Source organism: Salmo trutta, chromosome 17, assembly GCF_901001165.1.
Source record: "Salmo trutta chromosome 17, fSalTru1.1, whole genome shotgun sequence".
NCBI classification, from domain to species: domain Eukaryota; kingdom Metazoa; phylum Chordata; class Actinopteri; order Salmoniformes; family Salmonidae; genus Salmo; species Salmo trutta.
Window position 1 is genome coordinate 40755153 of NC_042973.1, and position 22234 is coordinate 40777386.

Here is a 22234-nt window from a genome sequence, read left to right on the forward strand (position 1 = left end):
ACCGCTACCTCCGCCTTTGTGCAAGGAGGAGCAGGAGAAGCACTACCAGAGCCCTGCAAAATGACCTACAGCAGGCCACAAATGTGCATGTGTCTGCTCAAACGGTCAGGAACAGACTCCATGAGGGTGGTATGAGGGCCCGACGTCCACAGGTGGGGGTTGTGCTTACAGCCCAACACCGTGCAGGACGTTTGGCATTTGCCAGAGAACACCAAGATTGGCAAATTCGCCACTGGCGCCCTGTGCTCTTCACAGATGAAAGCTGCTTTAGTCCAGGTCTGGGAGGAGATCCCTCAGGAGACCATCCGCCACCTCATCAGAAGCATGCCCAGGCATTGTAGGGAGGTCATACAGGCACGTGGAGGCCACACACACTACTGAGCCTCATTTTGACTTGTTTTAAGGACATTACATAAAAGTTGGATCAGCCTGTAGTGTGGTTTTCCACTTTAATTTTGAGTGTGACTCCAAATCCAGACCTCCATGGGTTGATAAATTGGATTTCCATTGATTATTTTTGTGGGATTTTGTTGTCAACACATTCAACTATGTAAAGAAAAAGTATTTAATAACAGTATTTCATTAATTCAGATCTAGGATGTGTTATTTTAGTGTTCCCTTTATTTTTTTGAGCAGTGTACTATGCTATTATATTCAGTTCTGTTATGTAGAATACTATCATTATGTGATTGTGCAGACATTGATTCAGCTTTGATCTAACTTGATTAAACGAGCACCAATCGCCAGAGTAGCCTGTTTTTTAGTTTTACAAGTAGAACAGAGACTGTGCGTAAAGTAGAGCATAAACACATGCGTAAGAAGAGTCGGGATCTTTAGACCGGAGAAAAATAGGTCAGAAAAGTTGGATCCGAAGCCAAAAAATAAAACATTAAGTACTGTGATGTGTATATGTGTATAGCTAGGGCTGTTAAACCCAATGTGCTCAGCTGAAATAAAGTACAAAAGGAATTCATACAGCGTTCACATTGTTTTACATAGACAATAAATGCCTATAGCATTCTATTCATTTGCCTCCTGCAAGGGCATATGAAAAGAGAATCTTTCATTTCATTCATTCTAACAGCGTAACCAGACAGCCTCTTGTCTCTTCCCTGTAGAGAAACTCTCTGAGGGTTGTGGTACATCATTTTACAAAAACATCTCGTTTCGCAGTTTGCTGTTCAGAAATCTGAATTTTATGTTTGGCTTGGTCCTTCATGATGGCAGAATTAACTCTGTTTCGGTATCACAGGTGATGTAATAGGAAGCTTTGCGTTACGAATGAGGGTTTTTTAACAAATGTTTATGGAGAAGGTATTAGAGGTAAGGGTGATGGTTTGGAACAGCAAAGCCTCCTCTCCGGGGGATGTGAGGGGGCTGCTTAGCATTTCCAATGAGCCTTAGCGCTGTGTTGGCGTTGTCTTCTGCCACATATCTGCACCAGCAGAAGGGCTCATCTCCTTAGCAAATACTACCTGTCTGTTGGGAGAGGGAGGAAAAAGAAAGAGAGAGGGGGGGTAGATGGGGATAGGGCCAGGGAGAGAGGGAGAGGGAGGGAGGAAGGGAGAGCGTGCAGAGAAAAGCAGAGAGATGAGGTGAAAATAGAAGCACATTTGTATACATGGCCATGTTACATGACCTTCTAAACATACCACTTACGACAAAAATGTCACCAACCTTTTTAGAAAAAGATAATCATGTTTGAGTTTAAAAATAAAGGTCTGAAAATGGACCCAGACAGACAGAGACGGAAACACTTGTCGACTCATAAATATTTTATCATCCCAGAGGAGAAGTGGATAGGTTCTTCATCTGTTTTCTTTTAGAAAAGTCAGTTCCTGAGAAGGTCTACCTAATCACTGTTGTTTGCTGCCAAAATGTAACCCGGCTAAAACCATGGTGGAATAATTTCTGTCATTTCAAACACCTAATCGAGAATAACACTATTTCTGATTTCCTTGTCAAGTGAGGCACATTACATTGGGTTAAGTGCTTCTCTCCCCTTCAAAAGTGTAGTTGGCTCACACTGTGACTGCCGACATCCTCTGATGTAAAGAGGGATTGGATGGAAAGAGAAGTGTTAGGATGAGAGGAGAGAGAGAGCGGAGGATGACATACCGAGTTGTAGCTCCATGGCGTTTAATCTCCTTCCTCTTGTCATTCTTCTTGCAGACACAGCATATGTGCGGGTTTTCATCAGCGACGTGAACGATAACAAACCCGTCTTTGCTCAGCGTCTCTATGAAGTCGGCATTGACGAGGACGCAGATGTCGGCCTGGCTGTTGTCACCGTCGGTGCTAATGACGAAGATGAAGGTATGGAAGGAAGGATCAGATGGCAGGGGAAGAAAGAGAGAGGATAAAACCAGGGATGACACATTGGCACTCATGGCAGTGTTACACATTGATAACATTTATATTTTCTAGGGGGTGCAGGTTATGGCACTGGGGCAGTGAGGAAGGTAACCTGGCACAGGTTTAACATTTCATGGGGACTTTTGAAACCTGAGGGGAAAAGTCTGTTTTTCACATTTTGTGCCTGGCCAAAACTGTCCTTGGTGTGACACTACACCTTGATCAGGGGTGACTGTCAATCAAATAATTACATTTTCCCCAACCCCAGACTCTAGTAAATTGTCTAGTTTTTGAGACAGTGAGGGCAGTGAAGGGTTACAAATGTTCAAAAATTTGTCACGACTTCCACCGAAGTCGGTCCCTCTCCTTGTTCGGGCGGTGTTCGGCGGTCGACGTCACCGACCTTCTAGCCATCGCTGATCCATTTTTAATTTTCCATTGGTTTTGTCTTGTCTTACATCACACCTGGTTCCAATCTCATCAATTACATGTTGTGTATTTAACCCTCTGTTTCCCCTCATGTCCTTGTCGGAGATTGTTTGTTTGTATGTGATGTGCAAGTTATGTTCTGGTGCGCGACGGGTTTCGTACCCACTTTTATTATTTTGGTTTTCGGAGTTTTGTTAGCACTTATTAAACGACTCCGTTTACACCAAGTTCGTTCTCCTGCTCCTGACTTCCCTGCCACCAGCACGCACCCATTACAAAATGACTCACCACAAGTGCAACATCTGGATTCAGTTCTGATTAAATCATGCTGAGACGAGATGAGTTGAGCCACCCTGTGCTACATTAGGACGCAGCAATTTAATCGTCAAGTAATGCAACACCACATGTTCTAAAAAGACAGACACACTCCTACACAGTAGGTGGGTGGGATTTGGTGTGATAAACCAGCTCATCCCTGATACAGCAGCAACACTCGGCGTAATATCCCTTTATCGGCCATGTTTTGGCTTGTTAATCAAGTATTTATCGCAAGCGGGTTGGTGAGGCTTAGCTTGTAGTGTATGTAGTACTAGCCTCAACCAAGCCATGATGAACGACCAGAAAACACCAGCCCCCAACATTGAAAGTTAGCAGTTCTGCTCGGGAGCCTAAGCCCAATCTGTCTTGTTTAAAAAATCCACACAAGGGCTTGACTGCAGTATAAGCTTATTGGAGAGCCCAGAGGGAGTGCTTTGTCTGCTGATTTGTGTTAATAGCAGAGATTAGACTAGCATTTACATTGGGCTTTAACACAACAGACTGATTGAAAGGGGAGCCATGAAACATACAGGGGATTAATTTATCTGGGCAACGTAAACCCACTGGATGGTGTCCATGGAGACACAGCAGAGAAGTTCAGATATCTACTTCCTCATTGGTCCGTTTCTCAAACCCTCAAGGTGACATAAACAGGGGTTCAATTTGGCAGGTGTACCTTACACAGGAATGGAGTCCTATCACCTGTTTACATAGAGCACAGTCTGTCATTGTCTTGTTAAACAAGGTAACAATAACAGCAACTTGTTGAATGCAGGAACAGTCTGGCACATAATGCTAGCTAACAATGAGGTATGTCCAAAAAGGCCCTGCATTAGACTAGCGTCCTGTCCAGGGGGTGTACTTGTACAGTACATCAAGCTGCCTCACGCTACAGAAAAAGGAGATAGGCTCTTGCCAAAGCTACTTACTTACATTTGTCCAAAATGGCACCCTATTTCCTATATAGTGCACTTTAGAGCACTATGCAGGGAATAGGGTGTAATTTCAGACTTGCCCTAACTCTAAGAACAGCATCTAGAACGTCACCTTCCAGAATGTACATTTCTTCACTCCCTGGTCCCACCACAGGTGCCAACGCCAAGCTGCGTTACCAGATCACATCGGGCAACACCGGAGGGGTGTTTGACATGGAGCCTGAAGTGGGAACCATCTTCATCGCCCAGCCTCTGGACTACGAGCTGCAGAAGAGGTACAAGCTGCTGGTGCTGGCATCGGACGGGAAGTGGGAGGACTACGCTGCTGTGGTGGTCAACGTGGTCAACAAGAACGACGAGGCTCCAGTCTTCTCTATGAATGAGTACTACGGCTCAGTGACCGAGGAGCTAGATGGCTCGCCGGTCTTTGTGCTTCAGGTGTGTGTCTCAGAGTTCTTTCTCTAACCTGGGTGCCAGTCTGTTTCAGCTTGTGCAGTCAGGTACCGAGGCTCACACAACCATGTAAAATGTATGCTTCTGTATGTAATACTGTACATGTGCTAGATGTAGCTAACTACAATGGATATCACTCTACAAGATATTTCTGTCTCTAGCCTGAGTGCCTGTCTGTTTCTGCTTGAGTCAAGACATAGTTTTGTTGTTTGACAAGGCAGGGGTTCATTTTGAATGCACAAACAGTCAGGTACCCAGAATAATCTTTATCAAGCATAAATATCAAATCCATGCTTCTGTATGTATGCTTCTGTATAACTAGTCTACTTTCTACTTCATAACCAATGGCTGAGAAGATAGATTGATGGGATTTATGCTTATAAAGACAGGCACACACACACACACACACCGATGTTGATGAGTTTTGTGTGTCTTTCCAGGTGACAGCCACAGACCCAGACAAGGATGCAGACCAAGTCGCTGTGCGCTACTCTCTTCATGGTCAGGGATCGCAGTCTAAGTTTGTGATCGACGAGATCACAGGGAAAATGTACGCCCAGAAGACACTGGACCGCGAGGAGCGGGCAGTGTGGCGCTTTGTGGTCCTGGCCACAGACGAGGAAGGGGAGGGGCTCACCGGCTTCACTGACGTCATCATCAACGTGTGGGACATCAATGACAACGCACCTTCCTTCGTCTGCGTGCCCGACAGCTGTCACGGCAACGTGGCCGAGAACTCGCCCCCAGGTACCTTCGTCATGGAGATGACGGCGACGGACCTTGATGACACGGCGGTGGGTCAGAACGCCATCCTCTCCTACCGTATCCTGGAGAACGCGCATGACGCGGGCGCCGCCGACTTCTTCACCGTTGACGCCAGTACAGGCACCATCTCAGTGGCAACCAGAGGGTTGGACAGGGAGGTGGCAGAGCGGCACCAACTGGTGGTTGAAGCCAAGGATGGAGAGGGTAGGATGGGCACGGCTACCGCCACTATCATCATCACAGACCTGAACGATCATACCCCCCGGTTCAAAGACGAGTGGTGTGGGGCTCGTGTGTCTGAGAGCAGCCCTCCAGACTCAACCGTGCTGAAGCTGGACGCTGTGGACCCAGACTCAGGGCCTCACGGCCTGCTGGGCTTCAGTGTGGTGGCAGGGGACCAGGGGGAGAGGTTCTACATGGTGAGCCACAAAGCAGAGCAGTCTGGAACTCTGAGGCTGAGGAAGAGGCTGGATTACGAGAGGCCCGGCGAGCAACAATTCAACCTCACCATTCGTGTGGAGGACTCCGACTTCTCCAGCGTCATCCACTGCATCATCCAGGTGGTGGACGAGAATGACCATGCCCCACTGTTCGCCCCCACCTCCTACTCCCTCGCCCCTCTGCCAGAGGATGTTGCAGTGGGAACCAGCATCACCCAGGTGATGGCCAGCGACTCAGACTCTGACCTGAATGGGGAAATAATCTATAGCATCTCCCCAGAGTCAGACCCGTATGGTCATTTCACAGTGGACGGAAACGGCGTCATGACCGTGACCCGGCCGCTGGACAGAGAAATCGTGTCAGAGTACCAGCTGGTTGTCCTAGCGACAGACCGGGGTAGTCCAGCCTTGACGGGTAGCACCACGGTCCAGCTGAGCCTGCTGGATGTAAATGACAATGGGCCAGAGCTGGAGGTGACCTATAACCCTGTCCTCTGGGAGAACAGCCCTGCTCCACAGGTGGTGTGGCTAAACCAAACCTCCACCCTGCTCCATGTTATCGACCGGGACTCCCCTGAGAATGGGCCTCCCTTCTCCCTCTCCCTCCCTCGCCTCTACGCCACTGACTTCCACCTGCAAGACCATGGCGATGGCACGGCAACGCTTACAGCACTGCACCGCTTCGACCGCGAGCGGCAGAGGGAGTTCTTCCTGCCCGTGGTCATGACAGACAGCGGTGGTCCGCCAATGACGGTCACCAACACACTCACCGTCACCGTGGGCGACCAGAACGACAACGCCCACCAGGAGGGAGAGAAGGAGATTTACGTCCACAGCCGGAGGGGTGAGTTCCTCACTTTAAGACAAGTGTCAGACAACTTTCAGTCAACTTTTGGTATTCATGAGATGCCTAAGAGTAGGAGTGTCTGAGAGTAGGAGTGTCTGAGAGTAGGAGTGTCTGAGAGTAGGAGTGTCTGAGAGTAGGAGTGTCTGAGAGTAGGAGTGTCTGGGAGTAGGAGTGTCTGGGAGAAGGAATGTCTGAGAGTAGGAGTGTCTGAGAGTAGGAGTGTCTGAGAGTAGGAGTGTCTGGGAGTAGGAGTGTCTAGGAGAAGGAATGTCTGAGAGTAGGTGTGTCTGAGAGTAGGATTGCCTGAGAGTAGGAGTGTCTGAGAGTAGGAGTGTCTGAGAGTAGGAGTGTCTAGGAGTAGAAGTGTGTGGGTGTGTCTGAGAGTAGGATTGCCTGAGAGTAGGAGTGTCTGACAGTAGGAGTGTCTGAGAGTAGGAGTGTCTAGGAGTAGGAGTGTCTAGGAGAAGGAATGTCTGAGAGTAGGAGTGTCTGAGAGTAGGAGTGTCTGAGAGTAGGAGTGTCTAGGAGTAGAAGTGTCTAGGAGTGACTGAGAGTAGGGGTGTCTAGGAGTGTCTAGGAGTAGGAGTGTCTGAGAGTAGGGGTGTCTAGGAGTAGGAGTGTCTAGGAGTAGGAGTGTCTGAGAGTAGGAGTGTCTAGGAGTAGGAGTGTCTAGGAGTGACTGAGAGTAGGGGTGTCTAGGAGTGTCTAGGAGTAGGAGTGTCTGAGAGTAGGGGTGTCTAGGAGTAGGAGTGTCTAGGAGTGACTGAGAGTAGGGGTGTCTAGGAGTGTCTAGGAGTAGGAGTGTCTGAGAGTAGGAGTGTTTAGGAGTGTCCGAGAGAAGGAGTGTCTGAGAGTAGGAGTGTCTAGGAGTAGGAGTGTCTAGGAGTAGGAGTGTCTAGGAGTAGGAGTGTCTAGGAGTGTCTGAGAGTAGGGGTGTCTAGGAGTGTCTAGGAGTAGGAGTGTCTGAGAGTAGAAGTGTTTAGGAGTGTCCGAGAGAAGGAGTGTCTGAGAGTAGGAGTGTCTGAGGTCTGAGAGTAGGAGTGTCTGAGGTCTGAGAGTAGGAGTGTCTGAGGTCTGAGAGTAGTAGTGTCTAGGAGTGTCTGAGAGTAAGAGTGTCTAGGAGTGTCTGAGAGAAGGATTGTCTGAGAGTAGGAGTGTCTAGGAGTGTCTGCGAGTGGGAGTGTCTGCGAGTAGGAGTGTCTGAGAGAAGGAGTGTCTAGGAGTGTCTGAGAGAAGGATTGTCTGAGAGTAGGAGTGTCTGAGGTCTGAGAGTAGTAGTGTCCGAGGTCTAAGAGTAGGAGTGTCTAGGAGTGTCTGAGAGAAGGAGTGCCTGAGAGTAGGAGTGTCCGAGGTCTGAGAGTAGTAGTGTCCGAGGTCTAAGAGTAGGAGTGTCTAGGAGTGTCTGAGAGAAGGAGTGCCTGAGAGTAGGAGTGTCTGAGGTCTGAGAGTAGGAGTGTCTGAGGTCTGAGAGTAGGAGTGTCTGAGGTCTGAGAGTAGGAGTGTCCGAGGTCTGAGAGTAGTAGTGTCCGAGGTCTAAGAGTAGGAGTGTCTGAGAGTAGGAGTGTCTAGGAGTGTCTGAGAGTAGGAGTCTGAGAGAAGGAGTGTCTGACAATATGAGTGTCTGGGAGTAGGAGTGTCTGAGAGAAGGAGTGTCTGAGAGAAGGGGTGTCTGACAGTATGAGTGTCTGATAGGAGTGCTGATTTAGGGTCAGATTTTTATTCCCCCTTTTATTCATTATGATTTAAAAGGTAAAATGTATCCAATGTTAGCACTCCAACTTTGAGATGCTTTGTGAATATGGGCACAGGATTTTACCCAAGTTTGCACAGCAGGGAGGATGCGGACTAAGAGTTGACTAAGGTAGGAAATGATGCTGCGTATCTATTCTGTGTTGTCTGAATGCATAATTGAAACACCTGCGGCTAATATTACAATTTCTTTTCAGCATTTCATGATTCTTGATTGCAAATCGTTCCTTCAGGTTTAACAACATTCTACCCCCCACCCACTCTCCACTCTACTAATTGTATCTGGCCCTAATGTTGACCTGAACATTACGAGATCTGTGGTGTTCCTCGGGGGGGATTGTTAGGCCAATTAACATTCTGATCATGGACCTGGCTGTTTCAGTTTAGTTTTCAGTAATTGTATGAAACACTGCAGCAACATGACACATACATTCATACAGGCTCCCATTGTTTACCCAGCTGCAGTACCCGGGCGCTGGGACTCGATAACAACATAATCCATACTGAGATAGCCCTGACTTCCTTAAGCCCTCAGCGCTCCTCGCAGCTCAAGTACTAGGAGTCTATTCAACCCAGACAGTGGGACTTCACACTCATGAACAGAATAGGAAGAACAGAAACAGCAGAATCACAGAACAGCAAATAAGAAAAGGGCTAAAGATAAGCGACATGGGGCCTCTATCACGTTGGGTTTGTTTTCAGACAAAATCAATGTCTTTGTGTGCGTTGTACAGGAAAGATGCAGACTACTTCGCTGGGCAAGGTCTATGCCCCTGATCCCGATGATTGGGACAACAAGACCTACACCTTAGACGCAAGAGGAATGAAGTAGGTGTTATGTTTGTCTATAACAGTGGTTCTTAACCTTGTTGGAGGTACTGACCCCCACCAGTTTCATATGCGCATTCACCGAACCCTTCTTAATTGGAAAAATGGCTCTCTTCACCTTGAATTCAGCGAGCGTTGTGTTCTTGTATTGTCCATCTCCATGCAGTTTAAGGAAGTGTTCTCTTAGTTTTGCCGGTGCTAGACTAGAATTGCTCAACTTGGCATTGCAAATCATGCAGTTAGGACGCTGACTCTCATCACGTTCCGTTATACATGTGAATCCATATTGTACATATTCGTCCGACCACTTTCTTTTTTTGCTCGACATAGTTAGTATGAAGGGATTAAAATATTAAGAAAGAAATCACACGACGTACCATCACGACAGTCACAATTCGACTACTGAGCGCGCCAAATTCCCTGCAGCACAGATAGGCCAAGCGATGTTGCGTGATCACCTGCAGCCAATGATGGCCAAGCGGGGCGTGTCATCACGAATCATATGAGTCGGGTGTGTGTCTTGACCTCCGCCGAACCCCTGAGACTGACTCACCGAACCCCTGGGGTTCGATCGAACCCAGGTTAAGAACCACTGGTCTATAATGAGAGTGAGTCATAAGTAAGAACACACCGCTGACAACATGTTACAGGAGCTCTCTATGTACAGGACAGTTAATCAGTTAAACAGTTAACATATGAGGGATACAAATAGAGATGGAAGGGATTGGAGGACATCATATAAAATCAACACCGTGCTTATTCAACATGTACATCTGATCCGATGGCCTCGACCCCTAAAGAACGTTCCCTATGTGTTGAAATGATGAAGAAATATAAATCAACAGTGATTGCTACTATGCTGAACATTGCAATCATATTCAGAGCAATCAGAGGATGGATTTGTATCCTGTCAACTGGTGGAATTGTGGGGGGAAAAGGATCAAGAATGTTTTCTCCGTGATTGTTTACAATTTAGCATCTAACGCAGTCAGGGAGTAAAAGAAAAATACCAATTACATTTTTTACCCATTCCTGTTTTATTCATATGGACTTGAACAAGGAGCAACTACTTGGTCTTGTCCAATAATAGATACTTATTTCCTTATTTTTATATATTTTTTAAGGTTTTCCATTGCATGCCCTAATGAATACTACCCAGTCATTCAAGTTTTCCACAACGTTCTTGCCCTACCAACAGGTATTTCACCTTAGACAAGAGTACAGGTGACCTGGCCATCAGACAGAATACCCTAGCGGGCAGCTACTATCTCAGAGTGGGCGTGTCGGATGGTGTGTGGCCGGACGTGGTGTCGGGGGTCACAGTTCACGTGCGGGAGCTGGAGGACAAGGCAATCCATTTGTCAGCCTCCCTGCGTCTCACAGGTAGGTTACAGCAGCTTGACAGTGTCGTTCTAATCTAATTTACAGTCTATGATAGGGCCTTGTGTTTTGCTTAATTATGTCACGGTTTAACCTTTATTTAAAGCTTTTTCATTAAACTGTCCCCTTTTCTTTTACGTCATCCTGAGACAATTTCATTCATTTTTGGTCTAATTCTAATTTCTGGGAAAAGGCTTAAAATAATGGTTAAAATCCAGGTCATGTGACTTGATTAGCCAAAACACAGGGCCCTCATGATAAAGGCTGTGTCTGAAAAGATGACTAGCTGTCAAATCCTTGTTTCCTCTATCCTTATTGTTTCCTCAATTCCTCTCAAAGTGCATTGGAGGACAGGACTCAAGGTCTCCCTCTGGACCTCCTCATCCAATGAGCTTGGAGAGGAATTCAGGAAACAAGAACAGAAGAAGTAAGAATTTGGCAGCTAGTGAAGTTTTCAGACAGAGCCTACGGTGACTAGTTTTTTTTTTTACGACTACAGTACGTAACTTGACAGGAGAACGTTTGGGCCAAAAGTTTCTCCAGTCAGGTCACGGGATTAGTAAAAGCTTCAGGCCTTAGTCAAGTCATGACCCACTCACAGTTCAGCAACTACATTGATGCTACTACTGCTGCTGTTACTCCACAGCAGGATTGCTCTATAGGAGAAGATTAACTAACGAAGTTTATGTTGATACGAGCTCTGGAGTCTGAGCCTGTCAACACGAGTTACTTTTTCCATTTGTTTTCCTTTCTCTCGCTCTCTGTCACTTGTCTTTCCACCCACACCAAGCATCTGTTTTTTACATTTTCTTTCGTTCCTTTGTTGGAGAGATATAAGAGTGTAGCTTTCAAGAAATGTGTTTGGTTTGAGAAAGACAATAACTGCCAAGTTATTGTTATTATGATTGAATAAACTCAGACATTAAGTGGATGATTATGAGGTTGTCAAATGAATTAAGGTGGAATCAGCATCTGCTCAGTGAATTTAAACAGGAGAAAGAAGAAGAAATTAGTTATAAAGTCTCGGAATCTGTAACTGGTCCTCCTGAGGCTCCACTGTGAGCTAGCAAACCCAATGGATCCAGGTTGATTTTTAAGCTTTTCCTAAAGATCAAAGCATTTTACGTTGAATGTGGGTCTCACCGTCTCCCTTACAAGCTGTAAGGCATGTACTTTACCACAAATCTAAACAACCAATAGTCCCTTTGACTTCAAGTAGCAGTGTGTGTCAAACATGTGGTGTCTTTTTCACAAAAGAAATGCGGTTTAATGTCTTAGTGTTGTGGCTCTCTCTGGGCATATCCCAATTGTAAAGGTCAATTTCAAACTGCCAGGTTAGTCCTTGACATTTGAAAATCCATTGTATGAATAGACTACAAGGCATACTAGGGAATAATTTTCTCTTTGTATAGATTAAAGATGACTTTTTCCACCCTCTCCGATATTATTAGAAGAGACGCATAGCTAATGCTTTGACCTCTAAATGTATTTAATAGTGAGGCCGTCAAATGGTTTATACCGGAGCCAAAGAGTCGGGTCTCGCTGGAAATAATTAAATAACAGTAAGTAAAAATAGTTTCACCTAATGGGTGAGTGAACTGACGTGTGGCCAGCGTATGTCAATCTAGAGGAACGTTGGAGATTACATTTGATAATAGAACCAAGACTGAGATAACTTTGATCCACTCCGCCTGTCAGTGAGTAGTGAACGTTCAATGAACGTGTGTATGTGTGTCTCTCTCTTTCTGTGTGTGTGTTTTGTGTGTGTTTGTTTTGTATTTCTCCCTTCTGCAGGCATCACTGCCAGGGATTTTATTGAGTCCCAGGTGGACAAGACGAGTCGACAGGATATGTTCAGGGGCTTCCTGTCTGAACACCTGTCCGTCAGATCAGGCGCCATCAACGTATTCAGCCTGACAGACGTAGGACTGAAGGCGCTGGACGTGCGCTTCTCTGTGCACAGCGACAGCTACCTTCGCCCAGAGAAACTACATGGATACCTTGCGGTGCATAAAAAGAAGGTACGCCTCAAAGTTTTCCCTTCTTGAAGATAGGGATCTTAGCTCATACATCTCTAGGTGCATAGCAGAGCTTGGCGTTCTTGAGATCATTTCTTTATCAGCCAAGAGGTGCAGTGTGCATTCATATCTTTTTCATTCATGTTGTTCACACCAACTCTCCCCCTTGTGTGTTCATACCTGCTTCCTCCGTCTTTGTCTATCTCTCCCCAACTCCTTCCCTCTATCTTTTAAATCAAAGCAAATGAAATGTAATTTGTCACGTGCGCCGAATACAACAGGTGTAGACTTTACCGTGAAATGCTTACTTACGAACCCTTTCCCAACAATGCAGTCACTGCAACCCCCCCATCCAGGTCTCTGATCACTACGTTGTTTCCTTTTCTGTCGACCTCTCCTCCAACCCTAGCCACTCAGCCCCTACCCAGATGGTCATGCGTCGTCGCAATCTTCGCTCTCTCTCTCCCACTACTCTCTCCTCTTCTATCCTATCATCTCTCTTATACTAAATCTTTCTCCCTCCTGTCTCCTGATTCTGCCTCTTCGACCCTACTCTCCTCCCTTTCCGCATCCTATGACTCACACTGTCCCCTTTCCTCCCAGCCAGCTTGGCCCTCCCCTCCTGCTCCGTGGATGAGGGACTCATTGCGAACATACAGAACAGGGCTGCAGGCAGCTGAGCGAAAATGGAGGAAAACTAAACGTCTGGATGACCTATCCTTTTACTCTCTCCTCTCTACCTTCTCTTCTTCTGTATACGCTGCTAAAGCCACTTTCAATCACTCTAAATCTCGAACTTCTGCTTCTAACCCACCTTCTCCTCCCTCCTTAATCCCCCCTCCTCCTCCCGCTCTGCAGACAACTTTGTCAACCACTTTGAAAAGAAGGTTGACGACATCCGCTCCTCATTCACTCAGCCTTTTAAATCCACTGGTCCCACTCAAACAGAACTACCCTACTCCTTTACCTCTCTCTCCCCTCTCTCTCCAGATGAAATCCTGCAACTAGTGGAGGTCCAGCCGCCCGACAACCTGCCCGCTCGACCCAATCCCCTCTTCCCTTCTCTGGAGACCTTCTCCCATTCCTCACTTCTCTCATCAACTCATCCCTGACCACTGTTTGTGCCCCCTCTGACTTCAAACGGGCCTGAGTCACTCCCCTCCTCAAGAAAGCAACACTTGAAAACTACAGACCAGTATCCCTTCTTTCTTTTCTTTCCAAAACACTTGAGTGTGCTGTCTCTGACCAACCCCCTCACTATCTCTCTCAAAACAATATTCTTGACCCTAAGTAGTCAGGATTCAATACAGATCACTCAACCGAGACTGCTCTTGTCTGTGCCACGGAAGCTCTCTGCAAAGCTGACTCTCTCTCCTCTGTTCACATCCTCCTAGATCTATCCACTGCCTTTGACACAGTGAACCATCAGATTCTCCTCTTCACCCTCTCAGGGCTGGGCGTCTCAGGCTCTGCACACTCTTGGATTGCATCCTACCTGGCAGGTCGCTCTTACTGTACCAGGCGACGTGGAGAGGATCTGTGTCTTCACAACACTCACTACTGGTGTCCCCTAGGGCTCGGTTCTAGGCCATCTCCTCATCTTTCTATGCATCAGGTCACTAGGCTCCGTCATATCCACAAATGGTCTCTCCTATCATTGCTATGTGGATGACACTCAACCCCCTCTGACACTCTGGTCGTGACACGCATCTCTGTGTGCTTAGCAGATATCTCGGCCTAGCACCTCAAGCTCAACCTAGACAAGACAGAGCTGCCCTTCCTCCCCAGGGAAGGCCTGGCCGCTCCAAGACATCTCCATCACAGTTGAGAACTCCACGGTGTCCCCCTCCCAAAGTACAAAGAACCTTGGTGTGACCCTGGAAACACCCTGTTGTTCTCTGCAAACATCAAACCAGTGACTCGCTCCTGCAGTTTCATGCTCTACAACAATGGTATTCAAACGTTTTCAGCAGGGACCCAAATTTTTTCGACAGAATTTCTGAGGGCTACATTTTTTCACCAAGAATTTCTTGCAACCCTACCACACCACAAATCTAATGTCACAACCTTAAAATCTGTAACTTTTGATTTTTACATTGAAAGGTTGCTGGATCGAATCCCCGAGCTGACAAGGTAAAAATCTGTCGTTCTGCCCCTGAACAAGGCAGTAACCCACTGTTCCCCGATAGACCGTCATTGTAAATACGAATTTGTTCTTAACTGACTTGTCTAGCTAAATAAAGCTTAAAAATAAATAAAATGTTTATATATTGTCCCATGCAATAATCTGTAGTCTGATTTATATATTACATTTTTTATGTTTTGCAACCCCACTGCAGTTCCACCACTTTGAATACCACTCCTCTACAACATCCGTGGAGTGCGACCCTACCTCACAGAGGAAGTGGCGCAGATCCTAATCCAGGCACTAATCCAGGCAAAATGTTAAATGTAAAAAAAGAATACAAATTTGCTAAAAATCACAAAAGGAAACAGTAACACAATGAAAAAAATAACGAGACTATATACAAGGAGTGCCCATATTGAGTCAATGTGCAGAGGTACGAGGTAGTTAGGTAATATGTACATGTAGGTAGGGGTGACTAGGCAATCAGGATAAATAATAAACAGAGTAGCAGCAGTGTATATGAAGAGTGTGAAAGTGTGTCTATGTGTAAGTGTGTGTGTGTGTGTGCGGCATCAATATGTGTGGTGAGCCTGTGTAGTCGTAGGTAGTATACAGTATATATGTGTGTGTTGGAGTGTCAGTGTAGTATGTGTGAGTGTGTGGGTAGAGTCCAGTGAGTGTGCATTGAGCCGGTGCAAAATAGTAAAATAAAAGTGTAAATAAAAAGAGGGTCAGATGCCAGGCAGTTGCCATACCAAGCGGGGATGCAGCCAGTCAAGATGCTCTCAATGGTGCAGATCTATAACTCTTTGAGGATGAGGGCCCATGCCAAATCTTTTCAGCCTCCTGAGGGGAAGAGGCGTTGTCGTGCCCTCTTCACGACTGTGTTGGCGTGTTTAGACCATGATAATTCCTTACTGATGTGGACACAGAGGAACTTGAAGCTCTTGACCTGCTCCACTACAGCCCTGTTGATGTGGATGGGGCTGTGCTCGGTCTTCCGTTTCCTGTAGTCCACGATCAGCTCCTTTGTCTTGCTGATGTTGAGGTTGTTGTCCTGGAATCACACTGCCAGATCGCTGACCTCCTCCCTATAGGCTGTCTCGTCGTCGGTAATCAGGCCTACCACCGTTGTGTTGTCGGCAAACATTATGATGGTGTTGGAGTCATGAGCGGCCACACAGTCGTGGGTGAACAGGGAATACAGGATGGGACTAAGCACGCACCCCTGAAGTGTGTTGAGGGGCAGCATGGCGGTCCTGAGCTTAGTGATGAGCTTGAAAGGGCACTATGGTGTTGAATGCTGAGCTGTAGTCAATGAACAGCATTCTCACTTTGGTGTTCCTTTTCTCCAAGTGGGAAAGGGCAGTGTGGACTGCAGCAGAGATTGCGTCTTCTGTGGTTCTGTTGGGGTGGTGGACAAATTGCAGTGGGTCCAGGGTGTCTGGGATGATGGTGTTGATGTTAGCCATGACCAGCCTTTCAAATAATTTCATCGCTACAAACATGAGTGCTATGGGGCAATGGTCATTTAGACAGGTTACCATGGCGTTCTTGGGCACAGGGATGGTGGTCTACTTGAAACATGTAGGTATTACAGAATGGGTCAAGGAGAGGTTGAAAATGTCAGTGAAGACACTTGACAGCTGGTCAGCGTTCGGAGTACGCTTTCTGGTAATGCCAGAACGCGTAAAGGTAGGATTTGATTTTAGTCCTGTATTGATGCTTTGGCTGCTTGATGGTTCGTCGGAGGGCGTAGTGGGATTTCTTATAAGTGTCTAGATTAGTGTCCCACTCCTTGAAAGCGTCAGCTCAAGCCTTTAGCTCAGTGTGGATGTTGCCTGTAATGGCTTCTGTTTGGGGTATGTACGTACGGTCACTGTGGGGACGACGTCGTCAATGCACTTATACATTTTTTATACATTTTTATTTATTTAACCTTTATCAAAGCAGTCACCGGCTGATAATTATAATTATGTGGCGCATAATTGGCCCAGCGTTGTCCGGGTTTGGCCGGAGTAGGCCATCATTGTAAGTAAGTATTTGTTCTTAACTGAATTGCCTAGTTAAATAAACTTCTCAATGCCATCAAATGAATCCCGGAACATACTCCAGTCTGTATCTTAGCATCCGTTTCTTCCCTCCATCCCTCACTCATTCCATCTCCTACCCTCTTTTCTCTGTCTGTTTTTCTCAGAACTCAGTCATTTATTGAAAATAAATCTGCCATTTTTCACCCTTGGTTATTTGAATGTAAGTATGTCTATGTGCAAGGAGTATCAGCTTGCCTCATCACACTCCTTCCTTCCTTCTCTCCCTCTCTCTCATTTTCTTTCTCTCTCTTTCCTTAGCTGCAGTCTCTGCTGCGGGTGAATGTGTCCCAGGTACAGGTGGATGAGTGTGTGTACACAGACTGCAGGGCGGGTGGGGGTTGCTCCACATACCTCAGCGTCAGTGACACACCCACCCTGGTGGATGCTGGCAACATGGCCCTGGTGTCTGTGACAGTGACTTCCTCAGCCGTGTGTGGCTGCACCGCCAGGGACCGTGTCCACCAGGCCTGTTCCTCCTACCCCACAAACCCCTGCTTCAATGGAGGCACCTGCATGGACACCCTCAGCGGGTACAGGTGAGCAGAGAGCAAGGACTGCAGCAACACACCTCACCTGAGGACCATGTAAACTGGGTTGTGTTCATTAAGGCACATCATAGCTGAAAACAAGATATAGGACTATACTTATTGGACAAGTGTAGATAATACCTCTCTTTTTTACTCCATTTCTGACCGTTTTCTTCCAATTTAACTCTACTGAACACGATTGTATCCTGTCTTCATTGTATTTAATTTATTACGCAAGATAAAATATACTTTAATAGGACACAACTAAGAGATGACCTAGACAAGGTGATATAAATAGTCAGGAGGAAATCTACACACAGATGGTGATGTGGAGAAAATGAGATCCGAATCAGAAATGACACTAGAGCTGCCTGGGCAAAAAAGGATTTCACACTAGAATGACAATAAATTAAGGGTTAAAAAAAATGTAGAGTTCAATGATGAATTACCTCCTAATTATATGCTAGAGCCTTGAACACTAAGCATATACAGCAGTCAGAAATCCATAAAAACCCAGTACAATTGCCCCATGTGGGCGCATCACAGAGGAAACAGGATGGAGCTAGTTTGACGATGAGGATTAATGGTAGGATTTAAGAAATATAGGCCAGTGAGATTACAACAATAACTACCCACCCCTCTCTTGTAAGTGCTGACAACTCTTCACAATCCCACTTAATACCATTTACATGAACATGTAAAGTGAAGTTAGACGTGACAGACAGACGTGCATACAGAAAAACACGTCCGCCTTAAAACCTTAGAACATGAGGCTGTGTCCCAAATGGCATCCTTTTCCTTATATAGTGCACTACTTCTGACCAGAGCCCTATGGGCCCTAGGGTGCCATTTGGTGCACTGCCATGCATTCTGTGTTTTTTATCTGTCACATCAGCTGCAGTCTGCAGTCCTAGCCCTTGTCAGAATATTGATGCTGGTATATAACCCAAGGTGTATTCAGTATGTGCGTAAAAAATCCAATTTAGGCACCATCCCATGTAGAGAGGGCTTAATAGCCAGTCTGAGACATTGCCTTATCAGATAGTGTCAGTCAAAAGGGAGAAACAGAGGAAGAAACATGCTCTGGAGTCTGGATTGGATTGGCATTGCTCTCTGGAGTCACATGGAAAATGCCTGGGAAGGTCTGTGCGTGTGTGTGTGTGCGTGTGTGTGTGTGTCTGTAGTGTGTTCTTTCGTCCATGTGTGTGTATGCTTAAGCACAAACGTGCATGCACTCTTTCTTCCGTATCTGTCTGTGTGTGTACACACAGTCTTTCCTAGAACCATCCCCCCGTCTCTCTCCAAATGGATCAGTATTCCTGACATGTGTTGGCCCTCTGCAGAATAAACAGAGTTGGAGACGAAGAGAAAAGAGAAAACAGACCCTAACAGTGCACAGCAGAGCCATATGCTCAGAGACGCCACATGGAAATAGATGGCTGTGACATTCTCTACCAAGCCCAGTTCGTCTCAAATCACTTTCACCTTCTCCCCTGTTTGGATCGAAAGTGTTGTTTTTCTCACTGCATGTATTGAATATCAAGTCATTTCTTTGATAAAGATTTATGACTCGTAGACATGCAGATGCACTAGTGAACGCATGCCATGAAGAAGTGGAGGCATGTCATGAAGAAGTGGAGGCATGTCATGAAGAAGTGGAGGCATGTCATGAAGAAGTGGAGGCACGTCATGAAGAAGTGGAGGCCTGCCATGAAGAAGTGGAGGCACGTCATGAAGAAGTGGAGGCCTGCCATGAAGAAGTGGAGGCACGTCATGAAGAAGTGGAGGCATGTCATGAAGAAGTGGAGGCATGTCATGAAGAAGTGGAGGCATGTCATGAAGAAGTGGAGGCACGTCATGAAGAAGTGGAGGCATGTCATGAAGAAGTGGAGGCATGTCATGAAGAAGTGGAGGCATGTCATGAAGAAGTGGAGGCATGTCATGAAGAAGTGGAGTCATGTCATGAAGAAGTGGAGGCCTGCCATGAAGAAGTGGAGGCACGTCATGAAGAAGTGGAGGCACGTCATGAAGAAGTGGAGGCACGTCATGAAGAAGTGGAGGCACGTCATGAAGAAGTGGAGGCATGTCATGAAGAAGTAGAGGCACGTCATGAAGAAGTGGAGGCATGTCATGAAGAAGTGGAGGCATGTCATGAAGAAGTGGAGGCATGTCATGAAGAAGTGGAGGCATGTCATGAAGAAGTGGAGGCATGTCATGAAGAAGTGGAGGCATGTCATGAAGAAGTGGAGGCACGTCATGAAGAAGTGGAGACATTCCATGAAGAAGTGGAGGCATGTCATGAAGAAGTGGAGGCATGTCATGAAGAAGTGGAGGCATGTCATGAAGACGATCAATTCATTCTGCTTAATTTTTTCTTCATTCAGTGTTACCAATGGTCCATAGAAGCACTATAAGCTGTAATCAAGCAAAGGAAGGGAAAGGAGAGGTAATCACAAAGAGTGCTTCTGCCTGCATAACACACATGCACACACACATGCGTGCGTGCGCGCACACACACACAAGACACTCTTGCACACACATATACTATACTTAAAGGGGTATAAACTCTTGTCTTTGTAGTGGTACCCTGCAAGGTGCAAAATAATAACTGAGAGCCACGCCCGTGGAGCCACCCCTCCAATGATTGGGTACAAAAATTTACCATTATACTATATGTCCCCTAAAAGGTACCGGACAGTATCATGTGAGATCTAATGTGTACCTCTGAAGGTACATTATGTATATTTAGATCTCTGTGTACTCCAGGGAAAAATACTGTACCCTAACCGTACCCTTTTTCTGAGAGAGTCCGTACACTACACCATGCCATGGAATCTGCACAGCAGAGTAATGGGACTGAAACAAGGAGAGATTGAGAATCAGTGATACTGTCGGCGGCCTAGAAAAGTAGGAATCATGTTCTTAATCATGCTCGAACAAAGGGATCTGATGTGCTGCTGAGCAGTTGTAAGTTAGAGGAGTTCTACAGCCCCTAAACAAACCTGTGTTTCGGCTCACAGGCTAAACAATGTTATAAGGATAATAAAATTAATAGAAAGATTGAGGGACTTGTGTTTCTATGTAACCTTTTCAATGCAGTATTTAATATGTACTTGATGTGTTTCATGCCTAATGCACAAGTAGCTACTGTATGTAGATGAAAGCCCTGCCCGTCATTTATAAAGATACGTTGCACTGCACTTTACACACACACAAAGATATGACAATATAGCCAGCCCCGTCATAATGTTTCAATATGGAAAAAGAATTGTTAATGTTCTTTGGGGTGCTTTTTTTCCATGCCACCGCAGATGCCAGTGCCCACCGCAGTACGAGGGTCCTGAGTGCCAGCAGACAAGGCGAAGTTTCTTTGGCAACGGCTATGCCTGGTTCCCTCCCATAAGGCCGTGCTTTGATAGCCATCTCTCCCTGGAGTTCATCACAGGGGCTGAGGATGGGCTGCTGCTCTACAGCGGGCCCCTGGCCACCCTGCTTCCCGGAGACCCAGAGGACTACATGGCCATAGGTAGGGTAATGTGTTACCCACTTAGGATTTGAACCCAGGTCATGGAGATCACGTATGCGCTCTGAGCTAAAGCCTAGGCATTAACTGGGAACTAACTCAAGTCTTTAGGTCTCAGGCAAGGTTAATCAGCCCTCTAGCGTGGTTTACCAAACAAACTCTGTTACACAAAGGCAAGTTTACTGCATCTACCTTCCAGTCCAACCGAGGTGCATGATTTGAATAACAAATGGAATGTGTGGGATATATCCAGCGTTATTTGGATTAATTAGGTTGCTTAGTCATACAGCCCAGACAGAGACAAAACACTCAAACTAAAGCAGTGTAACCTTGTTAATGGGTTCACTTCACTTGTTAATAAAAAGTAGATAATGGTCCGTACCTTTGGGATGAACTGTCCGTTACATATGTACAGTAAATATACAGTTTCATGTAAAGTATATATGTGTGCATTGACTATTTGACACTGAACAGCATCCCTCCAAGTGCATCCTACACCACAGTTGAACTTTGACCCTTTAAGTCTGTAGGTGGAATGTCATGGTGATGCTGGTACTGATGACCTCTCTTCTCCTCAGAGCTGATTGGTGGAACACCTAGCCTGAAAATCAACCATGGGTCTGGAACCCTGGTCCTGCAGTTGCCGGGAAATGTGGTTGTGTCCGACAGACGCTGGCACCGTCTGGATGTTAGGAGCAACAGTAAAGTAAGCGAACCATTAAATGGCTGTATTCGCATCCTGAAATCACACATTCTTCCATGTTCTTACCTGTATATGTATGTTTGTGTGTGTGCAGAGATTGTTACCTTCCTCTTCATCTCTTGGGTTTTCAGGAAGTACGTTTCACCCTGGATCGCTGCTCCAGTGCCATTGTCATGGAGACGGAGGGCGTGGACAGCTGGGCCATGACCGAGGACCGCTCTTCTTGTGAAGTCAGAGGAGTCACGCCCAATAGGGACAGGTACTGTCCTGCTCAGAATCCCACCCCTCTGACATCACACCAATCACACCTGCCAGCCAGTCAAGGCATTGCCGATGGCCAAAATAGTTCCTCTGAAAGGCATTAAAAAATCTACGAACATATATCCATCTACCATGCATACTCCAATTCTTGTAGCAGCCACTGTGTCATCCAGTGGTGGTTACAATTAAGATAAGGTACTACACAGATGAGTTGACATGAGTGAGTGGTGTGATTCTGGAAGGATGGGTGGATGGATGAAACAAAGAAATGGACAGACAGATTAATGGTTTTAATGGACAGGCATTGACAATGACGTGTCTCCTCTTTTCCACAGGTACCTGAATGGGAGTCAGGTGTTGCAGCTGGGTGGTGTCAACGAAAACATGTCCTATGAGTATCCCCAGCTACAGCACAAGCACTTCACCGGATGTCTGCGCAACCTGGTTGTGGATAGTGCGGTAAGACACAAAAGTCTAGCGCT

At 46.3% G+C, this 22234-nt stretch overlaps 1 protein-coding gene across 1 annotated transcript in view; it reads left to right on the forward strand.

Annotated features, from left to right (window-relative positions):
* LOC115152198 (neural-cadherin-like) overlaps nucleotides 1–22234 on the forward strand; it is a 98717-nt gene that overhangs the window by 52669 nt on the left and 23814 nt on the right. The window contains exons 16-26 of the mRNA XM_029696793.1: nucleotides 2173–2316; nucleotides 4192–4475; nucleotides 4931–6539; nucleotides 9026–9119; nucleotides 10318–10502; nucleotides 12294–12520; nucleotides 16997–17274; nucleotides 20577–20791; nucleotides 21367–21494; nucleotides 21623–21750; nucleotides 22088–22211. Coding sequence (XP_029552653.1) covers nucleotides 2173–2316; nucleotides 4192–4475; nucleotides 4931–6539; nucleotides 9026–9119; nucleotides 10318–10502; nucleotides 12294–12520; nucleotides 16997–17274; nucleotides 20577–20791; nucleotides 21367–21494; nucleotides 21623–21750; nucleotides 22088–22211 — 3416 coding nt within the window. The remainder of the gene's footprint in view (nucleotides 1–2172; nucleotides 2317–4191; nucleotides 4476–4930; nucleotides 6540–9025; nucleotides 9120–10317; nucleotides 10503–12293; nucleotides 12521–16996; nucleotides 17275–20576; nucleotides 20792–21366; nucleotides 21495–21622; nucleotides 21751–22087; nucleotides 22212–22234) is intronic.